General features: G+C 27.9%; 1 protein-coding gene and 1 long non-coding RNA gene across 2 annotated transcripts; both read right to left on the minus strand.

Moving 5' to 3' along the window:
• Nucleotides 1–3,131: 3,131 nt before the first annotated feature.
• LOC130814704 (uncharacterized) lies at nucleotides 3,132–6,679 on the minus strand. The gene is made up of 4 exons (XR_009042473.1): nucleotides 6,302–6,679; nucleotides 5,996–6,077; nucleotides 5,822–5,893; nucleotides 3,132–3,406 (listed from the first exon to the last, which is right to left on the minus strand). It is a non-coding gene; the product is annotated as an uncharacterized LOC130814704 (long non-coding RNA).
• Nucleotides 6,680–12,250: 5,571 nt separating this feature from the next.
• LOC130814705 (uncharacterized) lies at nucleotides 12,251–18,538 on the minus strand. The gene is made up of 9 exons (XM_057680855.1): nucleotides 18,399–18,538; nucleotides 18,174–18,298; nucleotides 17,540–17,640; nucleotides 15,908–16,103; nucleotides 15,730–15,822; nucleotides 15,259–15,318; nucleotides 15,065–15,139; nucleotides 13,070–13,150; nucleotides 12,251–12,672 (listed from the first exon to the last, which is right to left on the minus strand). The coding sequence occupies exons 1-9, from the start codon at nucleotides 18,472–18,474 to the stop codon at nucleotides 12,298–12,300; spliced, it is 1,182 nt and encodes a 393-aa protein (XP_057536838.1). The 5' UTR covers nucleotides 18,475–18,538; the 3' UTR covers nucleotides 12,251–12,297.
• Between the last annotated feature and the right edge of the window lie 3,455 nt (nucleotides 18,539–21,993).

The following is a 21,993-nucleotide window of genomic DNA, read 5'->3' on the forward strand; positions in this document are numbered from 1 at the left end:
TCGCATATTCTACTAACTTCATATTAATATTTTAAATTGCTTATATTGGTCCTCACATATATTCCGCCTATTTTATTAAAATATTTTTTAATAGTTATGGTCTCCATACTTTTTTCCCCTAATTTTATTTTAATATATAATTTTCATGTTCAAGGTTATTACTTTTCTTCCATTAAATTTATTATTCAATAAAATGACATATCACATATCTAAAACATTTTATTTTTCTTAATCCTTTTTTAACATTTCTTGTGGGAATAACTATAAGATTTGGAGAAAATATTATTCAATAAAATAATATATTTACCGGTTAAAATTTGTTGATGCATATCTAGAAGTACTAGAAATTGTGATCTTACAAATTGGTTCAAGGTTGAAAAATCAATTCACCCATTAAAAAAGTAACATTCAGGTAGGAGGTTGAACATTGAATTTGATCATTAATAGAAGGATTAAGAAGAGTCTTTGATGAATGGATTCTTGTTCCGGTCTTCTAGAAGATCTTAGATAACAGAAAAAAGATTATTTTGTAGTTGATCATTCTTTAGTTCACAATTAAATAAAATGATTGATAAATATTAATAGGGTCTCGTGGGCATAGTTATAGTCATCAATCTAATATTCGTATAAGTTGGGGTCCGAGGGAAGAAAATAGCGGAAAAACCGTATTTGTACCCCTTCCAAGAAGAGAGCAAAGAGGAATGCACGCACTTAAAAAGATCTCAAATATGTAAGTCAGATGATGCTCTTCCCGAGGAACATATAGTATGAACTTGTACCTAGCTGACTTGAAGGTTGAATTGAGGTGGTATAACCTATCATCGAGCAGAGTCTAGTCTAATGTTGTCATATACAATACTTACACTTTAGGTTCAAAATTAACCTACACTCGACTTTAAATAACCTATACACAAGATCAATCGTGAAATGTAGACAATTGAATATAAAATTCATCATCTAAATGTGTCATCTATCGAAAATCCAACTTTTGTTGGATATAAATATGAAAAAACATGTCTTCAAATTATCTGATATTCAATTTGACTCATCATACTATTCACTTGACCTAGAATCAATTCGACAATAACCGACTCAACATAGCTAATACCAACTTGACTCGTGATTAAACTAACGTTAAACTAACAAATCATTTATTTAGTCAAAAAGTTAATTCAAAATAAAATCGGCATGGATTCAAATCGTATTAACTCCATTACATACTAATTCAACTAAAATTCAAATTTGTCTAACTATTGACCGTCTAGGGTTTATATTTATACTGCAAGCATTAAAATGATGGAGCTTACAAAATTGCATTTTTGTTGATGAAAATTATGTTGATCAAGAGATGAGTTGTGGTTACTAGACTAAGGAAACAATATTACTTTTTTGGCTGATGAAAATTATGGGTGATCTTTTGTAATGCTAACTAATCATCAATAGAACTGACTTCTCCTTAATTAAGTGGGTCTAGTTGTCTTTAAATGGATTTGTCATCCTAATTTTTAAACTTCACCATCTTTTTTATTTTATCGTCAACCCCCCTCCAAATAAAATTACGAATTTACCCTTAATTTTTTAAAAATTACAATTTTGCCACTCCCTACAAATTTCTTATTTATAATAATAATAATAATAATAATATTAATATTAATAACAACAATAATAATATTATTAACTTTTTTATATTCTTTTAAATAATAATAATAATAATAATAATAATAATAATAATAATAATAATAATAATAATAATAATAATAATAATATAAATGAATTAATAATAATAATAATAATAATAATAATAATAATAATAATAATAACAATAATAATAATATTATTAACTTTTTATATTCTTTTAAATAATAGTAATAATAATAATAATAATAATAATAATAATAATAATAATAATAATAATAACAATAATAATAATAATAATAATAATAATAATAATAATATAAATAAATTAATAATAATAATAATAATAATAATAATAATAATAAAATAAAAATAAATGAATTATTATTGTTGTTATTAATATTATTATTATATTATTGTTGTTGTTGTTGTTGTTATTATTATTATTATTATTATTATTATTATTATTATTATTAATATAAATTTTCCAAAAAGAAAAAAAAAAAAAAAAAAGTGAATCGCCCAAAATTGGGCGATTAAACCCCGGTTCAATCGCCATTTTTTTGGCGATTGAACCGGGGTCCAATTGCCCGGTTCTGGGCGATTCATTTTTTTTCTTTTTGAATAATAATTGTTATTTTTAATTTTATTATTGTTTTTATTATTATTATTATTATTATTATTATTATTATTATTATTATTATTATTATTATTATTATTATTATTATTATTATTATTATTATTATTACTGTTATATTATTAATTTTATTTATATTCTTTTTGAAGAATATAAAAAAGTTAATTATTATTGTTGTTGTTGTTATTGATATTATTATTATTATTATTATTATTATTATTATTATTATTATTATTATTATTATTATTATTATTATTATTATAAATAAGAAATTTGTAGGGAGTGGCAAAATTGTAATTTTTTAAAATTCAGGGGCAAATTCGTAATTTCATTTGAAGGGGGTGGCGAAATTTAGTAACTCCCTTTGTCATTACGGATTGCCCACTAAATATGATTTTTTCTTTTTGGAAAATAACCTACTTTTATTATTCTACTAAATTTGCCTCATACGTATTTGGTTGGTGGGAAAATCAAGTAAAAAGAGATAAAAATAAATATTGCATATGGCGAGTAAAAAAAATGCGTGAATATGATGAAAAGTAAGATAAATATACTAATGAATCAAAGTAAAAAAATGGGTCATTACCAAAATTAATAATTGAGTAAATATAGTGAAATGAATTATAAAGGAAACGGAAAAAAGTTTAATTGTTGTGAATCATATGCTGTGGTTTCTACAAGACACAACATAAAATTAATTGAAAATTTGAGGTAAAAAAAAGGATAGGTATATATTGCGGTTTTTGAAAATCCGCAGCATATAACACTGTAACCGCCTCGAATTATGAAGACAAAGACTAACTGTAATTAGTATTAACCAAGCAGAAGCTCACTTTTACCATCACAATTGAGGGGGTTACTTAAAGGTTAAACCAATGTCCAAGTAAAATACTTGAACCAAAACCAAAGCAATATAACGAAAGTCTTAACTGTCCAAAATAAAGGAAAATTACAACCAAATCGAAATAAGTCCAAAGTTCAAATTACATCTTTAAAATAGTTCAAATTTAAACAACTAACTAATAGTCTCTCAAATACAATGAAGGGATCTAAACAAAAGGGAGTCATACTCCAACTTAAGTTCATCCTCCGTTCGCATATTAATTCTCCGCCGAGGTGCCATGGGGGTTCACTCTAAAAACAAAACCATTGGAATACATACAAAGCATAATATCAGCAAAATGCTAATTATAACACACTAGTATCCGTCAACCAAGTTGTTAAAATATTTTGGTTTGAGTAAATTCATTTTGAAAGATGCTTTTTCATTTGATAAATCAAATTATCATTCAAACTCAATTCAATGGTTTCATAATAATTCCAAGTTCTCATTTTCATTATAAATCATAAGATCTCAATAGATCTAAATCAATTTCAAACTCATATTATAAGTTTGCATGGGTACTCTGTGAGTGATCCTGTGACTCGTTTGGTAGTCGGTCTACCGTCTGCGACATGTCCGGCAAGTGTAACACAATTGTATTGTGAACAATACGCGCTCAGCATTGGTGAGCCGTTTAATCATGCACACAACATTTGTTGTGGCATATGTACCCGCCATTTAGGCTAAAACATTTTTTGTATATAATATATATCTTGTAATTTCAATAGCATTTGAAAAGTAAAAAATATTATTTTTTTCCATGTGATAAACATCTTTTATTTGCAACATAGCAAAACATACTTTATTTACAACATAGCAAAAATGAAATCATAATCTTTCCTACATAGGTATAACATGCTTAGCAAAATCATATCATCAAACATAACCTTAGTATTATATTGGGGCATCACTAGCATGTATGAAAATGCATCATAACAAAAAGTGATTAAAGTTCAATACGATTTTTTAACGAAACTACTAAAATGTTTTGTTTCAATCCTTCTTAAAGTAAATATAACTTAAAAGAGTTTTGAAATTCATTCTAAACAACTAGAATATAGTTCATAAGTCTATAAAATCATTATCACGGAAGATTTCATAAAACACTATTTTCTTAAATACGAGATAGTTTTGCCGGTAATAAAATCGATAATTGATTTATAAAATACATATTAATTCTCCAACAAGGCCCAAATTAATCAAGTCTTTATAGTACCTTATTTAAAATGAATTTAAGGTTTTCCCATCGAATTATAATTGGTTATGCCAATTTATAACGATTTTATGATTATTTTCGACAATTTAGGTATTTACCATTATTTAAATGATGTCTTAAATCCATAAAATTTATAAACCATCTAAGTTAACTTATTTTATACTATGAGGCAGTAGGTTATTAATACAATTATAAGTTTTTTTATATAGGTCTATTTTTACTCAAATTTAATTATCAATATTAAACCTTTTAATAATTAAACAAGTTTTATTAATTTAATAAATTAGTAAATAATTAATAATTAGCTTAATAAAATTATACCAAAGCTCTAGAAGTCATATGAAACTTTTATTAGCCCATTTAAACTTATAAAAGTCATGTATGATATTTTATTATTTAATATAGGCATTTTATCAATAAATAAAATAAAATCAGTTTAAAATTATTTAAGTCTGAATAAAATAATATAAAAAATTCTATGATTATATGGAAACTATTTTAAGGGATATAAAATTTTAAATAACTATTACAAATCACTTGGGGTATTTTAAATAATTAATGTCATTATTTTACCGATACAACAAATAGAATTTATTTAAGTCCATATATGGTCACGAAAATTCATATAAATTATTTTAACATGTATCTAATATTTATATAAGTTTCTTATAAAATTTTCATATCCAAAGGAAGTCATTTAGTATCTATTTTATATTTTACCGTTTTCTAGCTTACCGATTTTTAATAACCGAGTAAAAATTATTAAGGTCCCTAAACGTCAACAAAAGCTTTCCAAACTTTTACCAATTTTAGTTACTGCCCATATGAGTATGTGATAAAAATTTCAAGTCCATATGTCTTTATTTTCTAATTTTTTTGTATTTTACTATTTCACAATTTACCGATAAACAATTTAACGATTACTCAAAAATCATGAAAAATTTCAAACTAAATATATTCTGGCCAAATCTTGTTGGAGACATTATAATATTGTTTTATTAATTATTTTTAATGATCAAGAGTTTATCTAATACCATATTTTATAATAAGAGTATTTTAACACCTTAAAATCCATTAAAATATCGATTTAACGAATAAATTTCAACAAAAATATCCAAGAGATTTTCTTAACATATAGCTACTGGAAATTACCTTTAAAATGAATTTCAAATATTTTCAAAGTTCATATAATCATTTCCATCACAATAACTTTCACAAATTAGTGTTAGATATGACTTTAAACATACAACAATTTATAAAATCAACATACATTATGCCCACAATAATAATACATGTAATAAATTATTCCATACTCAAAATTATCATTTTGACATTATTTTTTCAAGATTTAAGAACTTCTCTTTGGGAATTTTATTTTTAAAAAAAAGTTTATACACAAACTTTCCCAACTTATTCTTAAATCCATTAAAAATCAACCCATGTGACATACCTCGATCCTTTGCTCCAATAGTACTCTTTAACCTTTGTACAACTTCTCAATAACTAAAATCCAACTCCTTTGCTACAATTATTTTTAAAGAATTCAAAAATAGCATTATTTCAGATCTTTCTATGTAACTTAATGACTTTTGATTTCTAATTAAAAATTGTTAGATTTACTTACTCTTTGATATTTTGTCACTTTGGAGATTGATTAGTGTTGAGCAACACTTGTTGAACAAGTCCCACAACTTGAGAGTTATTGGCTAGGAAACAAAAAGAGGAGATTGTAAGTTGATGGAAGAAAAATGTTTCAAATTTCCTTCTTTTAGCTTAAATTTCTAGGCCTTCTTAACAGATTACTTTTCTTAGTTATTATGATGAAATACCCATTTTATAATAACCTTAGTTTATAGAAAGAATTCACGTAAAAAGAATTTTACATGAACAAATTTTGACAAAACTAGTGAAATAAAGGAATAAGCATAACTTAGTCTATTATTGATGGTTTTCTTCAAGTTTGGTCTCTATGTAAAGCTCTTGAAATGAAGATTATTATTATGGAATATTTGAGTTTAAAAACGTAAATTTTCAGAAGTTTTTGATGGGTTTTTAAAGAAGATTTGATGAGAAAAGAAGGTGTTTTAGTAGTTGAAACTTTGTAGGTTTCTAGTGTTTGTTCTTGAATGAATTTGGGAGCAATGTATTTGTGTTTATGGCTGGATGAAATGGCCTATTATGGGTTGTTTTTACTTCTTATTTTATCCTTTGCATGCTTGTAATGATGCACAATCTAGATTAGAACAAAGAGGATTTTTGGTAGAGTGTTTAGATTGTGTATGTAAGTGAACAAAGAGCTAAAAAGGGGTATGGGACAACCAAATGGGGCTATTGTTTAGGGTTGATTTGAGGTGATTTTTATCCTCAATTTGGATTATTATGGTGTAAGAAAGATTTATCTAAGATAGTTTAAATTTTGGGTAAAAATTATTGTAAATGTAACAAGTTATGTAACTTGTAAGTCATGTTTAAAAATCACTTGCATATGTGTATGAAATATTTTACTTATTCCCAACTTGGGTCAATAAAGTTTTCGAGTAAGTATTATAATAATTCTGAAATGTTGTAGGTAGTTGCTCAACTTTAAGTTTTACCTTCAAAGATTACGATAGCTGTTATGATTCATAACCACGTTACAAATTAGCGAGTTTCTAATCATCATAGATTTTTTTTATTACTACCATCACTAATTAAATAAAATTTAGACGTCAAATTCGTGATTAAAATGAGATTAATTTCTTCGACCATTTCAGTACATTATTTTAAAAAAAAAAAAAGGTATATGTTGTGGTTCTTGAAAAACCGCAGTATATAATACATTATATGTTGCGGTTTTTCAAGAACCGCAGCATATATCTATCCTTTTTTTTAGAAAAAATGTGCCTTATAATCTTGTTCTTTATGCTACTGTTTCATTTACAACGTTAACAAAAACCCTTCTAAAACCCACGAACATACTACTTCAACCCACGAACATACTGCTTCAGCCAACGAACATACTACTTCTTCGTTCTTGATACAGCTGCTTCTAAAATCCTTCTAAAACCCATGAACATTACAATTGCTTCTTCGTTCTTCTCTCATTGTTGTCTTTCTTCAAGCTCTCAAACCCACGAACATCAAGTTCTTGTACTTGTTCAACCCACGAAATTAGGGCTTAGTTCTTGTTCTTCTTCAACGTATAATTTTTTAAAGCTCATTTCAAGTGTTCAAGCTTCATTGTGTTTTAGGGTTTAGTTTTTTATACTAATTTTGATTTTGTTTTACATTGTATAGGTTACACATCCCAATTGTAGATACACATATCTAAACCCACGAAAATTCAAGGTATAATTTTCATTTTAATTTTGTTTGATATTTTTATGTGTTTATATATTTGATGTTATAATTAGTATGTTAATTATTTAAGTTCTTCAACTTCTTTATTTAAGTTCTTTAAGTTGTTTAATTTTTAAGTTTTACATTTTTTTCAAGTTGATGTTATAATTAGTTTGTTAATTATTTTGATATATGTGTATTTTATTTACTTAATATGTATGTTAGTTTGTTAATTAATTATGTATGTAGTTTACTTATGTATGAATAATCACAATAATTTACTTATGTATGTAGTTTGTTAATTAATTAAAATATACAAATTTGAATACTTTAAATAATATAAACGGTAAATAGGGTTAAATAGGGTAAATTTCACCGAGTTAATTAGGGTTATATATACACAAAAGTCCAAAATCTAATATATGTGTTTGGTAGTATAATTAGTTTAGATTTTGGACTTTTGTGTGTGTGTGTGTGTGTGTGTGTATATATTTATATATATATATATATGTACCATTATTGTATATATATGTATTATTTATGATATATATATATATATATATAAATATATATATATATATATATATATATATATATATATATATGTACCATTATTGTATATATATGTATTATATATATATATATATATATATATATATATATATATATATATATATATATATATATATATATATATATATATATTATATTTGTTTATTATAATGATCGAGTGTATATTAGTGATGAATTTATGGCGATTATTTGGTGATTGCAATTGTGTATATTACTAATAATTATATTCATTGGATTATTAATTAAACGAAAAAAAGCAAAAAAAAAACATCATTATATGCTGCAGTTCTATGGGAATCGCAGCATATAGTGTGTTTTTTGAATTAAAAAAAAACACTATATGTTGCGGTTCCCATAGGACCGCAACATATAATGTATTTTTGTGTTGCGGTTTAAAACCGCAGCATTTAAAATAAGCGATCTGCTGCTATTACTAATGTTTGAGGTCAAAATCGCAGCATATAGTGGTAAAAAAACCACAACATTATTTAAGGTTTTTTCCACTAGTAAATAGAGGGTACATAATTTTAGTTTTTCCATTCTTATTTACATGTTTAATCTCTTTATCATTTCATCTGCATACATTTTATTTGTGTCGTTCTCTCGTAACTCACCTTACTATATCTAAACAATGTAAAGTGTGACATTTATAGAAAACTCAACAAAACTAATACCATAATATCTAATCATCATTCATTCTACTAAAACAATAAAAGAATATGCTTTATGTCATTTTTATACATCACGTTTTCCCACCTAAATTTATTATTAGTAATTGAATATGGAAACTTTGATTTTTAATTAAACTTTATTTCTTAATGAATAATAGTAAGAAAAAGGTCAATTTTCCAACTTGGATTTTTCAAATACACTTTTTCAAGAAAAAAATAATTTTGGTAATTTTGATTTTAGTAAATTTAAATGGCTAAAATTATTAATTATACCTTATTTATGATACAAAAACAATTTTGAATTAAAAATAGTTGTTAACTAAAAATAACCTTATAATTAAAAACTCTTTAATTGTGTACTAATATTCAGAATAATGTCAAAATATATGTCAACTTAATTATTCAGCTAACTTCAATATTTGAAAAATAATAACTAAAATCTTGTCTAGAATAATTTTACACTGATAATTATGATAAAGGAAATTATATTTAGAACATGTTATCAATAAAGTGTTGTGTATGGGTACTCCGTATATTTATTTCATAGAAGAAAGTTTGATACAATGTTTGCCTAATAATTTAGCCTTTGATTAATAAACCTTAAATTAATATGTTTACTTAGACTAATCATTTTACTTAGGAAAGAAAAATTTTCATTAGTAAAATTATTTTTGATTAGTATTAAAAATTATTTTAATTAGTGAAATAAATTCATTTATTAATAATCTTTTTAGTTAGTAAAAATAGTTATAATTAATTAAAATTGTTAGTTCAGAAAATAAACAATTATATTCAATATATTTTTTTATATAAATTAACAAACTAATACATCTGTGCATCGCACATGAACATATACTAGTATTTTATAAAATACAGTTGTATAGGTTTGTCAATATTTCTATTTTATTATGTGTTTTACTTTATAATATTTTTATTTTAGGTAATGTCTCCAACTATTTCTTTAAATTTTTACGAATTATTTGTTAAAAACAACTTCGATGTTTGATTAATAAATTTATATTCCTAATTTTAACTAAAACGTGAAATTAATAAAATTAAATTAATTTTTATGGTGTATAATTCATCATATCATCTATAAAATTACAATTTAAACAGATAGAAAAAAATTATTTATAGCTAAAAAGCATAAAGTAAACAAACTATTTTAGAAAATTTTTATTTTAAATTTTTTTGTCAATTTAATAAATAATATATAAAAATATTATTAAATCTTTCCTCCGGATTTTAATAATTGCTACAGTTGCTGTAGCAACCATTGTTCATCAACTGATCTTATTTGGTATATAGTTCTCCATGTATAATGTAAAACATAGTCAAGTGAGATCTTATTTGATTCGTCTTAATGAATATTTTCATATTAACTTTTTAGAATTTTTTATCATATAAAATTAAAGATATTAAAGATTAAAATCGTGCATTGGATAGCGAAAAAACAAAAGTGTATTAACTATTAAAAGCCATGAAAAATGGTACTTTTGTATACTATAAAATTAAGGAGATACTATTACAAAATCATGATCTTTAATTTATGAATGTGGACAAATTATTTTTGGAAATACTTTATGGCTATTGAAAGTGTCGGTGGCGTAGTTGTAAATAGAGATACAACAATAAATGATCCATGTATCCACATCAAGGTTGAAGTATGGAGCTAGCTATAGATGTAGATTTCGAATGTTTAATTATAGTATGGAGCTGTCTATTAGATTTTATTAGGGCATGCATCAGAATTAGGAAGCCAGCAGATTTACCAACCTCACAACCTCAACTACCCTTTCTTTAATTCTTTTATTAATCCATCGCTCATTTGTTGCCATCAATTCTTGAATTTCATAAATTACATTGCAATCATTTCTTGAATTTGATATTGTCTTGATAGGCTAGTCTTGTAAATTTTAGGGTTTTTGTGTCAATTATATCTAAAAAACCTTAAAATTTAAGAAAAAATATAAAAAACTAATATATTATAAAATTTCTCCATTTCTTAAAATATTTGTATTTAAGTCTTTATTACTTGGTTATTCTCGTGTAAAATAACATACATCTGTTTGCGATAATTAAAATTAATAATAAATCAAATATGTATAAAAATAGATTTTTGAGCGCATCTGATTACGGAGCCCTATGCTGTAGGTTTGGACCGAAAACTCCCATAGTTCTTGAATTTGATACATTCAGTGCAATCATTTGTTGAATATGATGATTTTTCAGAATATTTCATATATAGAGAGAAAAGTTTAAAGATGATTTTTCATGAATATAAAAAACTTAAAATTTATTTCATATATGGAGAATATTAATATTTGGTTAGTACTTGAGTGACGTTGAGTGATGTTGAGTGATATCGAGTGTATAATGATGATTGTATTATTACTAAAGCTAAATTTATTTATTTTTGATCCAAAAAGCTCTTGATCATTCCATTGGATACACATTTTTTATCCTGACTTACATGTGACCAACAAATCAAGAGATTCTTATAAAATATCTTCTTTAGACCGTAAAAAAAGGAGATTAAAACCTTTTTTTTCTCGTAAAAATATAGAAAACAGAAGAATAATATTTTCTCTCTCTAAACACCATTAATAATTAATATTATCTAAGTTCTTTAATTCAAAAAATTCTAAGGCACAATACTAAGACTTCACATTCACCATAGTAAATAATTATATTCCTTCCTGATCGCTGAAGGTTCCTTGAATTGAAAGAGACTCAAATTTATCTTCATTACATACTGACTTAAGCATCAATGCAAGTATTTCGAATTCCCTTAGGGCTAAATTTGTTTTTTTAGCAAATTCATCACCATCAATAAAAGGGAAATTCCACTACTTTCAAGGTAGATATTATCTCAAAAGACCTAAACACATGCTTCTCTGTCCCTATGATATTGTGCTATTTAACTCATATATATAAGAGTTTTTTAAATCAAATAGTGCTACTTCTAAGGGAGTATTTTACAAGATCTTTAGGCTAAACTCAAAGTTTAATGGTTTTCACCCTCTATATCTAAAACAATGATAAGCGTATGATATTTTTCTTTTACGTTAGGATCAATTTAGCTAAAAAATATTAAATTAATAGAAAACGAGTTCAATGTAGGAAAAAGAATAATCAAAATTTTCCATAAAAATCAATTAGTAAATAAAAGCAAGTTTAATTCAGCTAAAAATTCATCAAAGGTAAATTAATTTTGTTTCAGCAATAATAATTCACCCAAGATTAACATAGTAAAACAAGATCATACTTGATTAAAAATAATAATAATAATAATAATAATAAAAAAAAAGAAGTTAAGTTCAATAAAAAAAAAAAAAGAAGAATGATCAAAGATAAAGACCAGCTAATTATCCAAGTTTGTGGCTTTCCACATAGTGTAATTGCATCTGTTTTGATTACTTCTAGAAACATGAGAAAATGGCACCACATTATCCACAATAACATTGCCCTTACAGTCAATCATATAGGATATGTCTAAGCCTTCCAAATTAAGATGATAAGTTATAAGACTTGAATCACAGTTTTCACTAATTTGATGGAAGATTTCTTCACCAACTTCAGAATCTTCAGCATTCTGAGAAACATCTTCAAGGTTTCCGACTATTTGATTGGATTCATGAGGCCGGTGTCTCTGCGATGATGAACGTATGTCCCATGAAAGAACCTGCTGAATCAATTTCTCCATTTCGTTGGGCGATGAATACAAACTATTTCTCCCCTGAAAATAGATCATATGACAAATTAATCACTTGGAAAATAGGGACATTCAATAGGTATATCAATATGGACAAAAAATGGATAATAAGGTCCGGTGATTCGGTTCATGATATATATGAAAGATCATTAGAATTGGTTTTTTAGTTGTAGATTAGAATTGAAGATGAGGAACGAATAATGTATGCTTTTTGTTTGCAAGGATCTCACATGTTGTTTTAATTTGGTTCATGTAGTCAACTCCATTAGTTAAGGTTAAGGTTTTGACATTGTTGTTGTATTAGATAGAATTCCTTTTCAATTGAATTTGATGCATTAATCAATTAATGGAAGGAGTATTTGTTAAGCAACACAAAAGCACAATATAAGACTATTATTGCTGCATAAAAAGAGTTACCTACCACTGATTCCCAACAATTAAGAAGAGCAGAGTGGAAGACCTCAGAAAACGTAATAGAAGCCACGGTTAACAATTTTTCTTCCTGCAAGATCAAGAAAGGAATTAAGACAGTTTTGATAAACCACTGCCTAATTTTTTCATAAAAAGCAGGAAGGACGGCCAATTAATAAGAAATTATTTTATATGTTTATTACACGTTTGATAACTCAAAGTGGTAACAATAGAGATCAAAAAAGATACAACACACAAATTTTGAGAAAAATACTTTTAGCCTCCAACAACGACAGAAGAGAAAAACTAGACAGCACTGCCGAGGACTGAAAATTATGCCTTGGCTAAACGAGTTAAGAATGAGATGAAGCGTAACAGCTAGTATTTCTTGCTTCCAGGAATCAAGAAACTCTCCCAGATTAAAACTACATTTTAACCAATCCCTTTCATAATCATATCTTTTCTCTCCAACACTCTATCTATACTTCCAATCTAAAATTTACCCTTCATCTAACAATTCTACTCCTTCTTTTCGACTTTTCCAATCTCCCCCTTTACAGAATCATTTCAGTGATGCCCACCATATCACTCCAACAGCAAGCTTCTTATTGCATAGTCCTAAATGACTAGTGACTACAAACTTCGGAAAACAAAACAAAATTCTTCATTTAAATATAAATGACTTGCATGCAAGATATAATTGCTTTGTTTAGAGTGGTTTGGATTGAAGGAAATGGAGGGAAAAGAAGGGGAGGAGGAATCCCTTGTTTGGATAATAAAATGAGAGGGAAGGGATTTGGAAGGAAAATATGGACAAGTTTTATTAAGAATGCAATCTCTCCTAAGGAGAAAAGAGTTGGAAGGAAAACACTTTCCTTCCTTTTCCCTTCCCTTCCCTTCCCTTCAAACAAACAATATACACTATCCCTCCTTATCACTCTCCTTCCTTTCTCTTCCTTCCCCTTCCCCTTCCCCTTCCCCTTCCCTTCCTTTCTTCTCTCTCCTAATTTGCTATCCAAACATCGTGTTAGAGCCCTAATAACCAATAACTTTATTCCTTTTAGACCATGCATGGAAAGAAATGATTTAGGAAATAATAGGAACCGATTAGGAGGCAGTGAACAGGTGGAAAGGGATAAAGGGTGTTGATGAATATTGGGACTTACTGAAATTACTACACCCATTTGGGAGTAAATTACACTCTATGAGACATGGAAAGTTATCACCCTCATTCACCATTAATCTATTTAAGTTTACTGTTTTAGGCAACAGTGTACCACCCATTGAGGCTTCCACAATTGATATTTCCACCGATTAGTATCCTCCCAATGGCCCCAACGTACAAGCCTAGCAGGATCTGATCTTATGTTCTACGGCAGAATGAACACATTCAAAAAAACATAAATCGTAATCAAGCCTGTTGAATGAATCAAAGACAGATGAGGCAGGACCTAGAAGAAAATTATGAGCCAATTATAGGCCACATTTGCATATATATTATTCAACAAGCCAAGATGAGAAGGCATGGCAGAGATAGCATTCAAAAATTTTTTTTAAAAAAAAAAAAAAAAAAAAAAAAAAAAAAAAAAAAGAGGCTACGTAGCCCATACATAGGTTGAGCTTGACAAGCATCAACTATCTCATATATTTCCCCATCCCTATAAACTCCCTCCAATACCTACACTGATAAAGCCATTGAACCTTAATTCTCACTTGGGCCAATACTAATGTAATCTAATTGACATTAGCACGATTCTCCAATATCTAAAGGAGAGTGAACACAAATCCTTATACCTTATGTGAGACAAGAACAAGCATGGGGAATCAATATATCAATGACATAAAGGAGACCTACACCCTCCGAATGACCAAGGAGTACAGGGAAATGATTTTAAACCCACTAAAGAACCAAAAGGTGATATGTATACAGTTCCCAATCCATCTCCAACAATTGAATATTTCATAATATTTGCAAGAATAAATAAGAAAAAGACAGTAAATTTACCTTCACCCAATCTGGCACCATTGATTCTGGTATACTGTCACAATATGGAAGATATGGTTTGACATCCAATACAGGCTGCCAATAATTTTAGACGACAAAAGCTACATGTTATACTTGAAGCCATCAACAAATTAAGTTTTCTAACCACCACAACCTTCAGGCTTCACAGAAAATATGACCAAAAGGACACTTACTGTTCCGTCAACCAAATCCACACCAGAAAGTAAAATCATGTTATCTTGTACAGCCTCAACCTGGATAATGCAAAAATGTATTGCCTAATATCAGCCTAGTTCATCAAACAGCTGCTGTATCTAAATTGTCAATCTTCCAAGAATTTCAAGTTAGCTTGTCAATCTGCCATGAGTTTCAAGTTTTGTTTCTTCCTTAAACTTTGATATGCAGAAACGGAAAAGGAGTAAATAATCACAATTCAACTTTTCTCAAGGAAAGTACAATTTTTCAACTTCCATTTAATAGAATCTTTAGCACTGTCCTCGTGATTAATGGCAACAACATTCTTAAAATTGTTTAAAATTAACCCCTATATGTGAAAATCCCGACAATTTTGCATGCATTAAGCCTGAGGGGCATTCATATTTCTTAGCCTATATTTTAATCAACACCTTTTATCAACAATAACATCAAAAGGGAAGAATACATACCTTAGCAACAGTTAGACCAATAGGACAGGGACGATGGGGGGTTCTTGTGGCATATACTCCCTTTCTTCCACCTTTCAGTCTCGGCACCCTCACCTAATCCATTCAAAGCACAAATTGTCCAATCTTGTTTGGGAGTGAGCCATAAACAATGAGTATACTAAACAAGAGTAGTACAAACCTTAGCCTTGATCTTCGATCTTGAAGGTTCCAACCATAATTTATCCAAATCAGTATTCAAGTGGAATATGTATATAATCCAAACATGAGAATACTCTTCAAGACCTTCCAACGAGGAAGGGGGAACCCTGACTGGGTCAAACATCAAGCAAGCTCTAGCAAGTGGCACTAGCAAAGGTTGTCTTGGCGTACCATTCCTACAACAATTGGAACAGGAGTTTAACGACAATACAGAAAAAGATATCAGCTTTAACAGCACCCTACGTCATCAAGATCTTTTGAACTCAGACTATGCTTGATAGCTGGTTAAATAAAAAAAATGCAAGGAAAAGGAAAATTCATCTTTTAGGATTAAGGAGTCAATTCAAAAAGATCAAGGATGTAAAGAAAAAGTTACATCATATGTCAATCTCCAGGCTAACATATTAATTTGAAGAGATAAGAAGAGAACAAACTAAACTAGAAGACTAGTCCAGTTCAAATTGTGAATTGTGAAACCTCATCAAGTACTAACACAGTAATACAAAACTTATACATATTTGCACTTCTTGAAACAGATTTACTTAGCCAATGTATTTAGATCCACAAAAGCAACTACAAATAAAATGTAAGCTCAAGATGGCTGCTATTTTTCGTATTGTGGCTTCAAACACAGTCTGTCATACGACTCAGACCTTAACAGTTCTCTCACAATCCTTTATAATTATAAATATCCAAGTTAATGCACATAGGAGCCATGCATTCACATAATAAAACATAAAAAAAAAAGATGAAAAGAAAGATTTAAAGAATAAAATCATATGAAGAAACCAAGTCAAGTAAGCTAGACTCTGGGACATTCAGTTGATTTGATTTCATTTACCAACTTAAATGATGTGTAAATTTACTACACATCAGCACATCATGCTTAGCCGGCTTGAATTTTATTTTATGGATCGTATAATTCTACACCTCTGCAACATTACAGAAAGTGCCTTGTTCTTCCATACATTTTCCATAACTTGGTTGCATTGTTACAGCCTAAAAGACAGCATGCAAAGTGTCCTAACACAACTTCATTTTGATCAATTGTGGTGCATTATGGACTCGCAAATAATTGTATCAACCCACTAATATCTTCAAACACTCTGCACTCTAAGTTGCATAAATTCGATCCCCCAAGCCCCAACTAGGAGATAGAACCTTGGCATTTGCATTGGGGTAAGCATGTTATTGTTGTATTCTTCACAACGTAAATGCTAAGCATATAGAGTCTGTTGTATGGTATAGCACATTTCTTGTCACAAGTCTTTGTCAGATAAGAAAAGAAGAACAAGTCATCCCGAATCAAACAAGTAAATTTTAGCCAATAACTACATACAAAATATTCTCAGTTACAGGTTCATTTTCTGTATGCAAGCTACGGATCAAGCCATCTAGGTTAATCATCCAGTCAATCTCCAAACTCCATAACTTCAGATTATTAAGTTTAAAATTCATATAGCACTAATAGCAATAGCTAAAAGGATGTAACAAAGCAAGTAATAATGATAAACTTTCCTTCATCATTTTTTACATTTTCTAGTCAGATATTTCAGTTTACGAATCAGTAAATCAACTAAGCGCTATTTCGGAGGGGAGCATGGCAATGTACCTTGTAGTGAAGCAAGATTGGACTGTACCGATCGGAATCATGGGATATGATGCTGGCCCACAATTACCTGCCTTCTGTTGCAGCAATGCTTTTCTCAAATCCTAAAATGAGACATCAAAGACCGCATGAACATTCTATGCATCCATTGCCTTGAATTACTTACACAAAAGCACATGAAATTTACATAATATTGAAACAAACTAGGCAGGAATGCAAATAAATAAGAAAAGTGAAGATGTGTTGCTTTATACTTTGTTTTTCTCTCAAATTTCAATAGTTTGATTCATATAATCAAACCCTTCTCACAGTTTTAAATACAAATCTATTAAAACCATTCCGAGTTTTCAGATTAAGCTGTCAATTGATTCCGATAATATTATTATGCATTCAAAATAGTATGAAAACCCAATTTGATTTTCTTCACTATAATATCTACATTCAATGTTAACCAAAAAAAAAAAAAAAAGAAGGCAACTAATTTATTTTTTGAAAAATTTAGAGTAATAAACTTAAATGTTTCCAATACTATTACAACTACAACGCAATCAAACTAACAATATTATTTAAAGTAGTTTCTACAAAGATTACAATCATAAAAGAAAACTTCTTTAAATACCACAAGCATAAGATTAACCTGTTGAGCTCTAATGCGACCTTGACGTTCAGCGGCAGTTTTATCAAGAGAAGATTTAAGTGATATTTCCAACTCTCGAATTTTTGATTCCTTGGCTTTCGATTTCTTCCCCAGTACACAATAAACTGTTCATAATCCAAGAAGTTAAGCAAAAAATTGTTAATTTTCGAGTATAAGATGAAAAGAAAAATGCATTATTGAAAAGTCAGAGAGAAAGAGAAGTACCAACAATGGCTGCAACAGTGAGGGCTAAGGTTAAGGTAGTTGGTAGCCATTGTGATCGTGTTATTGAGATGTCCATTAACCCAAAGGTGCAGGGTTTGTGTTCAAGAAATGGAGACCGGAGTATTTGCGTTCTAATGTAATTTATAACATTTTAGGTGGTTGGGATAGGAACACCAAATTAAATTAATCAAGTCCAATTAAGGAATATGGTTTATATTTAGATTGAAAATTTTTTAAGTTGAAATATTTTTGTTTGGATTAACTTTAAGTAAAAATTAATTTTTAAATCCAATTAAGGAGCTTATTTTCAATATTGGGTTTAAATTATTAGTCGAATAAATCATATGTAACTCTACATGTTGAAAGAAGACTCAGACGATATAGTAACAAAAACAAAATTTATAGAACTGTTGAGATTTACGGTGACTTGAGTGCACCAATTGATTATGCATTCATGTGTGAACTCATGGGATGGAATCCTATAGAGTAGGTTAATGGGTGTTTTAATTGAGTAACTTAATGTGTGTTGAATTTGATGGAATAATTCTTGAAGTAATGAAGGGATTAATGTGTGTGACTTAAACATGGGAGTTATGAATCTTAATGAAGAAGTGGAAAAGATGCTCTACTATGCTGGGTCGAGCAAAGTTGTCAGAATGTCCACTAAAGGCCGCTCGATCGAGCGAGTTCCAAGGTGGGTCGAGCGAGCAGACAGATTGTATCCAGTAGCTTCCTGTAGCCCGCTCGACCGAACGAGCCTCTGCTTTGGTCGAGCAGACCTTCTAACGCACCTAGGATGCTTTTTTTGACTCTTCAAGTGCATTGGGTTGTTTCATTGTCATTTATTCATAGCTTTAATGTATTAAATGTTGCTTAGTGTGATCTCCCCTATAAATAAGTAGTTCATTTGTTCATCCAAACACATCAAACATAAATCCCTAAGCCTAAACGCATAGCCTTTGCATTCTCGTACATCATTTGTAATACTTCATTCTAAGAGTTGTATTTCTCTATTGTTATAATATAAACAAGAGACTACACGCCACGGAGGACATAGCCATCATTGGGTAAACCACCTTAAATCTTTGTGTTCTTTTGCATTGTTTTATTTCCTTTAAACATTGACGATTCATTGAAACTTATATCGGTTCATCAAGTTACTTCGAACCTTGCGATCTTGGTAACATTAGAGATTAAGTTTTATACTTAGATTCCAATCAAGAAAATTATTTCTAAGAACTTCTTTCGTTGTCATTGGAATTAAATTCAATACACAAGAATTTTATTCTCTTGCTAATTTCTTAAGAATTACACAATGTTGTATGGATGACCATAGGAACTTAATTTTAACACATAATTTTGTAATTATCAAAGGGTATTATGGTGATTAAATTCCTATAGTTGTAGAAATTAATTTCCTTTGGAAGTTTAAATTCGTTTAATCTTAAACCAAACGCAATTTGGAAGTTTAAGTTTAAATTGGTATGAACCAAATAAGCTCTTGCTTTAGGAAAAATAAGCCTTTATTCAAGAATTTGAATTTTATTTTGCTCCCTCACTTTTGCCTTTTGTCTTCTAATTTAGTTTATAGCATAGATTTGGTTTATAGTTAAAAATTTGATTTGGATTGGTCTAAAAAAAATTTAAACAAATTAATTTGGTTTGATTTGATTTAATGTGTTTTGAATTTGGATTTAAAGAATCAAAAATTAAATTAAATTTGGTTTTTTAAAAAACTAAATCGTAAACGAACTTTCACCTATAAATATGCTTGTTAATTTAAATTGAAAATAATGTTTTTTTATACATTTAACTAATAAATTTATACGAAATAATACTTACTTTTGTCATCAACCTCATTTTGATCTTTGTTATTTAATTATTAGTTTTTTTAGGCATTTATCATTTGCTTATGACACCAATCATTTGATAATCAATATTAAAAAGTTTTTTATTCATTGTCCAATTGTTTAACCTTAGTTTATTCTCTCATGACAATCGTTTATCACAACACTTCATAATACTTATATGTTATATAAACGCATTCTAGTTGCATTTGAATGAGAATCATGTTTTATCTCAATTGGAGCAAGTATTGATTTTTCTAAATAAGGTCATTAATTTAATTTTAACCTAATTCCTCATCTTCTCTCATCCTTCCCTATAAACCAATAAAAAAATATATTAAATACACTCTAATTTAAAAATGAAATATTACATGTTTTTACCTTTATGCTTCATGTTCTGCCTCAACTGATGAATAGGTAACACTTTTCTTGAAAAATTGATACTCCCTTTGGTTCACAGCAATTGTTTCATTTGATTTTTACTCTATTCATCGATAACTCTTAATTTCTATTTTACGCTTAATCTAAATGTTAAAATATTTAATTCGTCTCAATGTAATTTTATTAACATAAATTTTTATAATTTTAAATTATACATAAATAGATATATTTAGAATTGAATTAGAGCATTTGATAGAGTGTAAAAACAAATGGGACAATTGAAGGTATATTTAGGAATGTTCACGAGGAATATATTATTTTTGAAATATATTAAATGGTGAATATATTATTTTATTGAATAATAAATTTGATGGAAGAAAAATGATGACCATAAGTATTAGAAATGTAAAAATAAAGTTAGTAGAAAAAATATGGAGACCCCAACTATTAAAAAATGTTTAAATAGCATTTGTTAGTGAAAAACATATAAGTAATATAAAAATATTAAAATGAAGTTAATGGAAAATATTTAAGAATCATGACTATTATTAAAATGATAGGAGTAATACACAAGGATAATTATATCTAAAATTAGTCATATAAGCAGAAAGATTCTTCTGAAAAACAACAAATAAAACAACTCAAAATATCAAATGGGAATAAATTTAGGAACAAAGAGAGTATATAATTATCCTTTTTTTATATAAAACTCAATACTCTATTCTCGTAGTCCTTCCATGTTCCTCACTTACGATTAAAACCCATATAAAATATTTGATTCACAAAATATCATATTTGTCTCTATTTGTTTCATTTTATTTTCTTTTTGTAGTCTCCACTTGTTTCCTCTTTCAATTAAAATTAATATAAAATATTTTCACTATTTACTTTATTATTACTTCTATCACAAAGTTTCATCGTTTGTAATTCCAATGAACTTTTCTAATAAAAACAACTTTTAGAAATGGAGAAAGTATAATTTGGTTTGATTTTATTGTTTAACCAAACCAAATTGGACCATGGATCACAGTAAACTCAACTACCCGTTACTTCCTTCGTCCCTCTTGACATTATTTTCTAGTTTTAGGTTGTCTTTCTTATTTTGCATCATTTATATTAATTGAAGTCATCTCACTAGTTTCTTTCCACCTAATCCATAATTTAACTTTTTTTAATTTCAAAATACAAGTCAATCTCTTTCTTGATTTATCACTCCCTCTTTAATTAAGTTCTCACAAACAATGTTCGTGGAAATTAAGAAAAATATAATATTTTAAATGGTGGCTATATTATTTTATTGGATAATAAATTTGATGGAGTAAAAGTGGAGACCATAAACATTTAAAAAATATTAAAAGAAAGTTAGT

The sequence above is a fragment of the Amaranthus tricolor genome, chromosome 6 (assembly GCF_026212465.1).
Source record: "Amaranthus tricolor cultivar Red isolate AtriRed21 chromosome 6, ASM2621246v1, whole genome shotgun sequence".
NCBI lineage: Eukaryota > Viridiplantae > Streptophyta > Magnoliopsida > Caryophyllales > Amaranthaceae > Amaranthus > Amaranthus tricolor.